This window comes from Poecilia reticulata, linkage group LG3, assembly GCF_000633615.1.
Source record: "Poecilia reticulata strain Guanapo linkage group LG3, Guppy_female_1.0+MT, whole genome shotgun sequence".
Taxonomy (NCBI): domain Eukaryota; kingdom Metazoa; phylum Chordata; class Actinopteri; order Cyprinodontiformes; family Poeciliidae; genus Poecilia; species Poecilia reticulata.
In genome coordinates, this window is record NC_024333.1 from 14530672 (window position 1) to 14541634 (window position 10963).

A 10963-nucleotide genomic window follows, 5' to 3' on the forward strand; every position below is an offset into this window, starting at 1 on the left:
CCCCCAACTTTAAAAGTCTGGCTCCGCCACTGCATGCACTGATGATGTGGTCTCACTCATGAGCAATTTGGAAAAGCTTTCGGCGCAGGTCCTTGCTCTTGACAGTAAATGTGAAGACTTGGAGTCAAGATCTCGGCGTAATAACATTAGAATCATAGGACTACCAGAGGAGCGCAACCCAGTCAGCGCAGACACGATTTCCACCCTGCTTAAAGACGCCTTCGGCCTGGAGAAGGTGCCGGTTGTGGACCGGGCGCACCGATCTCTACAGGCCAAGCCGAAGCCAGGTGAGCGGCCCCGTCCCATAATAGCTCGTTTACATTATTACTCGGACTGCGCCGATATTTTACGACGTGCCAGAGCCCAGCAGTGGGTAAAAGTGGGGGATTCCACAATCTCCATCTTCCCTGATTTTACAGCTCGGACCGCGAGAACCCGTGCAGCCTTCAACGATGTCAGACGCCAGCTAGAGAGGTCCCAGACGTACGGTTTGGGCTGCTGCATCCAGCTCGTCTCTGCATCACTAGAGGAGGTGTCACGAGAGAGTTTACTTCACCTGTGGAGGCGGCTGCCTTCGTGAAAACACTCAAGATAAAATAAAACTGGTCTCACCACCAGAAAGCTTAATTCTGGTTCTTTTGTAAGTATAGCTGCAGCCAGATTTCTCTTTACTCCGAAGTGACTTTTGGCAGTGATGGCTGTAATGCACGTTTGAATTACTTCGTTCTTGCATAGTTAAATTTGTTGTGAGTGGAGAGCGGGAGGCCGCTCGTATTGCTCGGTCCAGGCCGGCCGGAGGCAAAAGAGGGTTAGGCGACATGTAATGTATCTGTTCTTATGTTAACACGTGTTGCAGGAGCTCCAACTGAGTTGGGGTGAATTGAGGATGACTGTTGGGTACAAAACCTTAAGTTTAGTCTTTAGGCTCATGACTCCATTTGGAGTCTGCACTGGTATCCCATCGTTTGGGGATGGGGTAGTGGTAGGTGCTATCTGGGGGAGGGATGAGGGATGTGGGATGTCAGTTCAGAAATATTGTCTTTTTTTTGTTTGTTTTGTTGTTTTTTGTCGTTGCTTTTTGTCCTCTTTTTTCTCATCCTTTGACCTGGTGCGTGGGGGCAGATTCTGGTTGCCTCACCATTGTTAACGCATATCTCACATGGCTAATGCAGACAACTCAAATGTAAGATTTATCAGCTGGAATATTCGAGGTTTAGGGGGTGCCGTCAAGCGGAGTAGGGTATTTTCTCATTTAAAGCGTTTGAAACCTGACATTGTTTTTTTACAGGAGACACACATGAGGAATAAAGACCAGTTTAGACTAAAGTGTCCTTGGGTTGCAGAGGTACTCCACTCTAGTTTTAATTCAAAGGCTAGAGGGGTTGCTATCCTGATAGGTAAATCTGTGCCACATTGACCAAAACCATCTTAGACAGAGACGGCAGATATCTCATAGTTTTAGGTACTCTATTCCAGGTACCCACCCTGCTAGTCAATGTATATGCTCCTAATTTTGACAATCCATGTTTCATGAACAAGTTGTTTGAAATTCTTCCTTCTTTGAATAACTGTGTTTTGATTTTTGGAGGGGACATGAACTGTACTATTAATCCTCAGTTAGACCGTTCTAAACCTGTCCTAACCCAATCTTCAATGGCTAGAACCCTACATAGTTTCATGCTAAAATTGAGGATGTCAAACATTCAGAAGCTTACTTCTGAGTTGGAATTGGTTGACCAACAGCTTGCAACTGCCCCTTCTGACAGTCTTTCAAAGCATCGCTTGGTCTTACAAACTAAGTTGGATCTCATTACAACTGATGAGGCAGAGCGCCTTTTGCTTCATTCTCGTGCTAGGTACTATGAATATGGCAACAAGCCCAGCAGATTGCTAGCTCACCAATTGCGCCGACAAGCAGCTTCACGTTTACTATGTTGTATTAAAGACTGATCGGGGGTCCTGCAGGAGGACATGCAAGTCATCAATTCTGTTTTTTCATCATTCTACGAGTCCTTGTATAAATCTGAATTCCCATCGGATTTGACTGATATGCACACGTTTCTAGACGAGCTTCAGTTTCCCCCTTTACACTCAGAACTGATTGATCACCTAGAATCTGGTCTGACTGTTCAGGAGTTAAATGCTCCTTTACAAAATATGCAAAACAGCAAAGCTCCAGGACCTGACGGGTTCCCAGTTGATTTTTTTAAAGCATTCCAAGCCAAACTTATTCCGTTGCTTCATTCTGTCTATGTTGAGTCTCTGACACTCGGCTCACTCCCCCCTTCGCTAAGACAGGCTTCTATTAGCGTTCTCTTAAAGAAGGGCAAGGATCCTGACCTTTGTACCTCCTATAGGCCAATATCTTTAATGAAGGAGGACACAAAGATTCTAGCAAAGGCCTGGCCCAGAGACTTGATCGAATTCTCCCGACAATTATCTCTAAGGAGCAAACTGGCTTCATAAAGGGGCGTCAACTCTATTACAATGTTCGCACCTTGTTAAATGTTGTTTATTTGAGGGAGACTACGGTAGCGCCCGAGGTTGTCATATCAATTGACGCTGTAAAGGCATTTGATCGGGTTGAATGAAGTTACCTGTTTGTTGTTTTAACAAAATTTGGATTTGGTAAAAATTTTATATCGTGGATACGCCTTCTTTATACACTGCCCTGTGCCTGTATTATTACCAATAACGACCAATCCAGATACTTCTTTTTAAATAGAGGTTGCAGACAGGGCTGCCCCCTGTCACCCTTCTTGTTCGCACTTGCAATAGAGCCTTTGAGCATTTTTCTGAGAATTTCCCCCAGTGTTAATGGAATCATCAGAAATCATACAGAATTAAGGCTATCGTTATACGCTGATGATTTGCTTTTATATGTCACCGATCCAATAGGAACCTGCCCCACAATTGTTGAGTTCTTTCACAGATTTGGCCAGTTCTCAGGGTATAAAGTTAATGTCGCCAAGAGTAAATGTTATTCTGGGAACCATTTAGCCCTGCAGCTAATCTGATGTTCCTTTTAAGCTGATGTTCCTTTTAAGCTGTGCCCTTTAGGTTTTCAGTATCTTGGGGTCAACATAACCAGATCTTTTAAATCTCTGTACTCTAAAAATTTTCTCCCGATCTTAGTGGACATTAAAAAAGACTTTCAAAAATGGGGGTCCCTCCCACTCTCATTAATTGGGAGAATAAGTACTGTTAAAATGAACATCCTGCCAAAATTTATTTTTCTTTTTATATGTCTACCTGTATTTTTACCAAAAAGTTTTTTTTAATTACTAGATTCGGCTATCTGTCATTTTTTGTGGAATGGCAAAACACCCAGAGTAAGACAAAAAATACTTCAGAATTGTACGTTTTATGGTGGTCTCTGCCTACCCAATTTTCAGTTTTATTACTGGGCAGCTAACATAACTACAATTGCTTTCTGGTCCAATCCAGTTGATATACCCTGGTGTCAACTAGAAGCACATTCATGTCCCTCAGCCTCACTTTTGGCTTTGCTTACAGGTCCAACCTCTGTGAATCCTGCTGGCCAAACCAATAACCTCATAGTTGTAGATACCTTGAGTATATGGTTTCAGTTTAGGAGACAGTTTAAATTTACAGGCCCCATAGTCTGACCCCACTTTTAAAAAACCCGGTGTTTACACCTGCTCCTACTGACCTGACCTTCTCCTTATGGCAGGATAAGGGACTAAAATGTTTCAAGGATTTATATAGGGAAGGGTTGTTTCGCTCTTTTAGTGATTTGGCTTCTGAATTCAATCTCCCACCCTCCCATTTGTTTAGATACTTCCAGATAAGGGCCTGTGCAAAATTCTTATTTCCCAACTTCCCTCACCGACCACCTGAGCAGCCGTGGGGCAAACTTACACAACTTAACCCCCTGCAAAGGTCTTTAATTTCAAAGATTTATAACTCGATTCAATCATATGATGTATTTTTAGCTACAAACACTAAGAGAGCTTGGGAATTGGGGCTGGTTTTTGATGATCAATGGTGGGAGGCTGCCCTGACAGCCATTCACAAAACTTCTATATGTGCCCGCCTGAGCTTGATACAGTTCAAAGTAGAATTCAGATGTCATTATTCAAAAACTAGGTTGGCACAGATCTACCCAAATGTGGTGGATGTTTGCGACCGCTGAGGAAGCTCACCCTGCAATCTTGCACATATGTTTTTCACATGCTCAGCCCTCACAAATTTCTGGCAAATTTACTTTCACACTATGTCTTTTGTACTTTCGAGAACTATTGATATTTCAGCTCATACTTGTATCTTTGGTCTCCCAGAGCGATATAGTCAGTACTCCGTAAGAGAGTTGGAAGTGATAGCTTTTACCTCTATGATAGCTAGGCGCCACCTTCTCTGTAACTGGAAATCAACTAGAGCTCCATCCAGCACAATGTGGATAAATGAGGTCATGTCCTTTATGAAAGTTGAGAAAATTGAAAATTAGATATACAAAAACCGGAAACTTGAACAAATTCTACTCTAAATGGCAACCATTTATTGAGTTTGTTGCTTCAATGTAGAAATGTAACCCCACGCACCCAGCTTTCCTTCTTTCCTTTTTTTTTGTCTTTACTATTAGTTTTATTTCACTGCTTTACTATTGGAGGTGTTCGGTGTACGTTCTTTGTTCTTGAAAACATGCATCTTAAAGTCAATGATCTAAACAGTTTGTTTATGCCAGCATTCTTACACCCAGGAATTTGTAAACACCTTTGTTCCATATGGAAAAATTTCAATAAACATATGAAAAAAAAAAAAAAAAAAGCAATTCATCAAGTTAGGAACCAAGTTTAAATCCATTGCGTTTGCTCTGCTCGCGCAGCTCAATGCGAGCGTGCAGTGAGAATATTTCTTTATGAACAAAGCACCATATGTGTCGTGTGCGTTTACGTCTCAGCATGCTGATTCTACCTGCGGTGATAAAGTTTGAGTTCCTGGTTAGCCAGTGCGTCAGTGGACCAGGGGTTCAGCACGCGGAGGAGCTTTCGCACTCACCTCCATGCGTGTTGCGTGACTTATTTATTGTTTTGATTTTGCTTTATTTTTTTCAGCGATACAATGCATATCAATTGCTTTGTCTATTTGAAGTCTTACTAAGCTTACTAAGATGCATTAATGAACAGCTACAACTCAAAGATTTAATTCATAGTATCAGATGGTAACAGATGAGGATTGTTCTTTGAACTTTTACAAAGTAAACTTGCCAGCTCCTTAAAATCTTAAATTTAAATGTTAAACAATTTAAAATCTTTTAATTTATCTATGCTGAAACCATTAAATCAAATTTAGCAGCACTGATATTCTCTTATTCATTTATGCCTTGAGTCGGTTTTAAATGTGATCAGCATTACATCATGTTTTCAGATCCACTAGCTTATGACTTAATTTGGATTTAACAGAAGTGCAAATTATTGATATTTATTTTAATTGTATTTTATTAATTTGTTGTTTTTAAGATTCTATAGTTGTTGGTTTACGTATTGTCGGCAATGTCTTCCAGTAACATAATTACAGAGTAATATTTTCTTTTAATAAACAAAGGCAATTTTAAAAGGTCAATTTTAACATTCAGACACTCTGTACTAGACTTTTTGAATTATGCCCTAAAATAACACAAGTGTTAAATATGGTGTCTGGTCATAGCTATAAAGTCGACTTCCATTTAATTTACAACCTGCATCTTATTGTCACATCATACCTTAGAAGAGGGTATTTTTTTCCTTTTGGATCCAGTCTTGTCTTCCTTTAACTTTTTCTTGTTATCTTCTTCCTGAACAGAGTCACCGTCATCACCCTCACTGCTGCCATCGGCCGTGTTTCCTCCCTCTTCTGTTTCTGATGAGCTCTGCTGCATGGCCTGTACATCAGACAGTATAGGTTAAGACAGGCTTGCCTTCCTTACAAAAACAGGCTCTGCTTTGAACAGTTCTTTATTTGTACCATTAAACATGCTGTTTTGCAACCCCATTGTGTAGTTATTCTGTCTTTCCTTTGAACCAAAGATGATGCAAGCTGCCAACTGACCTGATAACCTGTGAACTTGACTCCAGGATTGTTTTCAATCTCCCACAAGCCTTCATTGAAGCCTTTTCTCTTGTTTGACTTGCCAAATTTGTCTTTATAGTCTTTGTAGGGCAGAAGATCCTTTGGACCTAAGAATGCACTAAAAGGGAAATTTAATTAAAATATGCTCTCAAGCATTCTTTTGCTCTCAAGCAAGTATTGAATAAATGTATATGTATGTACAAGTAATTAGTGTGGTGTTCAAATGATTGCCTTAATGGGTGGTATTTAATTTAGGAAAAATGTTAAAATTGGCAGTCCTAAGATTTATTTAAAAAATGAACTTGTACTGAGTGCAGGTCTACTTAGCATCAGAAGTGTGTTTATGGTTCAGCTTAAGATATGAACAAAGAAACATTTATAAAGAACTTTACCATCTTCATGTACCCTTAAAGGTGCAGTCGCAATGCAGTGTCCCCTAAAACTTTCAGTACTCCCCCTCGTTTACCTTATGTTATCATAAAGGTATGAAATTTTGTATACTTGTAGAAAAGTATAAAATAGTCTGAAGTCACCACTGTGGCATATGTTTTGTTCTAATTGAGTAGGATAGATCTCATCTAATCCAGCTCCGAAAAGAGATTCATTCAGTCAAAGATTTGGTGGATGAGGCCTAATTCCTCCACAACGCCTCCAAACAGCCCAAAGCCCTGTTTTGACTGAAGTTTATGAAATCCAGTACTGACAGAAAAAAGCCTCTTGGAGCCATTGTGACAGGCCCGGTGGCATGCGTGGGCATTGTCCACCCACAGAGTGAGCTGTGCCCCCCCACCCAGTAGACTGTAAGCTATTTTTTTACAATTATTTTTACCTCAGCGTGGCCAACTTTCTGTTATTCCTATCTTGATTTGATGCAGTAGAAACTCTCGCCCTTCCCATATCTGTGCCCTCTGTCCCCCGCACTTCTTTCAGCCGTGACATCCATAACTGTTTAATTTACTAGCATGTTGTAATATGTTGTGTTTTTCCGAAATGCCTTTAAAGGCAGCATGAATGCTAAGATGCTCAAGCCAGTTTTACACCTGTACAGCAGTGAAGGAGACCTGCTGCTGCTGCTGCGCATGGAAACAAACCAGCAAAAGGCAAAGAAGTTTGATAGTTTTTTACCCCCCAAACTAATGGGAGTGAGTTGATTAATGCTGTTGGATGCAGAGATAATGTTAACTAAAGGATGACTTGATAATACCAATATATCACATTAAGCTTGTTAACAAGTATGGGCTACTGATGTTCAAAAGTTGGTAATATGGTTACATTTACTTGAGTAACATTTTGGGAAAAATGGTAAGAGTCCTGCACTGTACTTTTTTCTTTTACTTGAGTAATATTATTGATAATAATAATTGAGTAGATTAATTTAGCATTTAAAGGAATAGACTTCAGAGATTGGAAACATTAGATTTTTAGATTTCGGCAACATATGAGCTAATGTTTATGCAAATTTGAGCATAATTACTCAATATTTTAAACATGCCACTGTATACATCCTTATTTATTTTTGTACTAATAAACATGGTTATTTTATTTGAAAGGTTACATAAAGGTTTGCTTATATATTTATATTAAAGTAAAAGCTTGTTTACTGTGCTCCCCCAAAATAAACCAATGCCCCCTCTGCTAAACTTCTCTGGATCCGGGGCTGTATTGTGAAAACCCTACAGACTTTTGTGGAACAAAGCTGCCATCTTGTATTACTTACTCAAAACAGAGGCTGTGGTGGAAACTTTTGTTATCTTGTCATTAGCTTTACTGACATATTAAACAACGTTTAACTGAAGTCCTAAAGGGGTGCGGGTTATAATGTTTTTATCTTTTTTTTTTAAAATCTCTTTCTCTTTCTCTATTTAATGTCACATGCTGTTTTTATTTTAATTATGTAAAGGACTTTGAAATGTGCTATACAAATAAAATTTGATTGATTGATTGATTGATTGATTGATTGATTGATTGATTGATTGATTGATTGATTGATTGATTGATTGATTGATATGCATAATTTTTGTTAATCTGTAAACAACTAAACTGGATTATATTGAAATTTAAATCAACAGTGTTGCCTAGAATATTTCAAACAGCTGTAATTCCCTTAAGTAGGATCAGATCCAAACCAAATTCGGTGATGATGACTGGGGTATGGTCAAATGCCCACTGCCCACATGGGCAACAATTATTGCTCCAAATATAACAGAAACGAGGGGGGCGAGTCAAAAAGTAAAACACGAAAAGAAAAACAAACTTGGAAGTCATGCGAGCTGCATTTCTGTTACTTTTATTTGTGCTATTATCACAACTTCAGTATTAATGGTACAACTGTCATCAATGGAGGAAATGAACTTAATATGCTTACAAAGACTTGGTTTGATTGGGGACCAAAATTGCAACATTTGTTACATTTTCAGCTGGTGCAATTCTCTTTCATGCTCCACGGTGACAAACGGACTAACCCCATTCAGCAATCTGTTCCCTCCCTTGTCTGTAGTGGAGATGTATCAAGAACCACTGAAGAAAACCACAGAAAAACCTCAAAAAAAGACACTGATCACAGCTTTCTTCTTCATGAAATGTAAACACAAACAGATTGATGTCAGAATTTAGCAATCAAAGGTTTTCTCTTTTGTCTAAAGTTGGCAAAAGACCATGATTCTGTTCTCCCTCTAGTGTTAGACTTGCATGGTTGTTTTGATAGAATACCCAGAATGCCCTGGGTTATAGTCCCCTTCTTGCTTTTGGAGTGTTCTACGGTCCGCTTGGCATTCACATAGATCAAACCGCAACATAGTTCACTTCAACCAAACCGTCAGCTGACAAATTATTCCCTCAGGTACAATCGCTAAACATGTTTTAATAAAAATGTACTGGCATAGATTTGACAACTAAATAATATGAAAATATGTGAGTGAGAAGAGTTCTTTTCATAGTTTGGTCACATTTAAAAGTCTTTTGTGAAAGAAAGGAGAATAGGAAAGAAATAAACTCAAGGAAATATTAAGTCAGTATGCTGACTGATGCATGACATCATGAACTATATGTTATTAAAAACTTTTAATCATATAAAATATATTAATGAACAAGAACTACTTCGTACGGAGACGGTGAAGTTAATTCAGTCTGTAATCATTTGTAGGTTAAACACTGAATCATAAATATTAAATTATTGTGTTTGTGAGTGAAAAACAGTACAAAGACATAATAATATAAGAAAGAAAATATATAGAAATAGCAAATGAGTAGAACGTCAAACTATAGATGTAACAACTGGATGAAAGTTAAATATAAAGCACATTATGTATAATAATAGTTTTCTTGTTTGAAAACAAATAAATGTGCATACGTTTCATGGGTCCCAAAGAAGAAGATTGGATATTTGTTGGCAGGAGGTTTGACCGCTCCTTCTGGAAGCTCATCAATCTGAATGACAGGAAAAGAGAAAAAATCCTAAATGTAATTACACAAGTTAGAATTTTATTCACAGACTGTGTGCAGTTCAGTTTTACTATATTTTATTATTTAATATGAAAATTCTACAAATTAACTTTACAGTTATTCCAAGCAGCTGTATTTACCAGGACAATACAAAGTACCCCACTAGAACGATATGGAAACGTGTGGTAACTGTACTTAATGGTTACCAGAGTTTCCAGTTTCCAATCGCTAATATATTTTTTAAGAAATTCAAATCAGAATCTCTTCAGATTTTTTTTTTAAATGAACTCAAAACATTTTATAGCAAACCTAAGCATACAAACAATTATTTTCAGCACAGCAACTGTATATTTGCTTTCATTAAGTTGTTCAGCAGTAACATTCTGCTTTTTGCTTTTTTTTTTGTTTTGTTTTCTACACTTGAGTTGAATTGATAGTGTTTTTCTCTTTTTCTTTTACGGTAGTTAGATCACATTTTAACCCATAAACCTTATACTCTCCTCTACGATTCCCGAAGAAAGATGGGAAAGAGAACAGCGTTACCTGCTATCCATCTTCTGCTGACACGTTGTTCACAAAATGTTTGATCTTACGTGTTAAAAAAAAGAGCCTGAGTGTGATAAAAGAAAAAAAAGAGAAAGTCGGAAACTACTTTTTGAAGGTAACCTTAACAGTAGTCGCTAAAATGACGCGACAGATCCGTCCGTGTCGGTTGCAGAACACATGAGCGCATTAATTAGGTGCAGGTCTTACCAAAAGATTAAGTACAACGTTTAACATTGTTAAAACAGACCTGGGCTAAGGTAACTACAGGTCAAGTGCCTTATATATTCTGGAATACTGGATACAATTCAAGCACTTTCTCCACTCGTTTGCTGAAATATCTAAAAATGTTGTCTTCACCAAAATATTCGCTTGGAAAATGGTGCCGACAAATGTTCCTTTTTCCTCTGCAGCCGTCATTAGCATGTCAGCAGACAGACTGACGGCACCAGGAGAACCTGCCCCAGCAAAACAGTCCATCCTGCTGAGAACCGTGCAGTCAGCCCGCCGCTCTGTGGAAACGCCGCCGCCTCTCTGCGCTTTCAGCCCGGCTGCAGCACAGACTCACCCTCGCTGGCCAGTGCGGGTATCCCTTCATCTTTGCGAAAACCAGATCTCCTGCCTTGTATTCCCGCGGTCGTGGTCGAGCCATGTCGCTGAAGAAACGCCGAGGTTTGGGCGGACTTGATAATCCTGATCACATTTAACTGGGCCCTAAATGCTAGTCTAAATTTTCAATCATCAAGTTTTTATATGAAGACTGCAGTTTTACATGAAAATAAATAAATAAAAAATGCGGGAAATGGGACCCATAACAGACCTTTTCTCTTACGCACAAAGTCAAGAGTAGATGTAATTGAGAATGGCCTAAATTGGAGTACGGATCCAGTAAGAAAAGCAAAATGTGTCA

General features: G+C 38.9%; 1 protein-coding gene across 1 annotated transcript in view; it reads right to left on the minus strand.

Annotated features, from left to right (window-relative positions):
• The window catches only part of hdgfl3 (HDGF like 3), an 18530-nt gene extending 7567 nt beyond the window's left edge, over positions 1 to 10963 (minus strand). Inside the window, exons 1-4 of the mRNA XM_008405033.2 lie at positions 10622 to 10963; positions 9419 to 9495; positions 6049 to 6187; positions 5723 to 5881 (exon numbers count right to left, since the gene is read on the minus strand). Of these exons, the coding sequence (XP_008403255.1) occupies positions 5723 to 5881; positions 6049 to 6187; positions 9419 to 9495; positions 10622 to 10705 (459 nt within the window). The 5' untranslated portion in view covers positions 10706 to 10963. The remainder of the gene's footprint in view (positions 1 to 5722; positions 5882 to 6048; positions 6188 to 9418; positions 9496 to 10621) is intronic.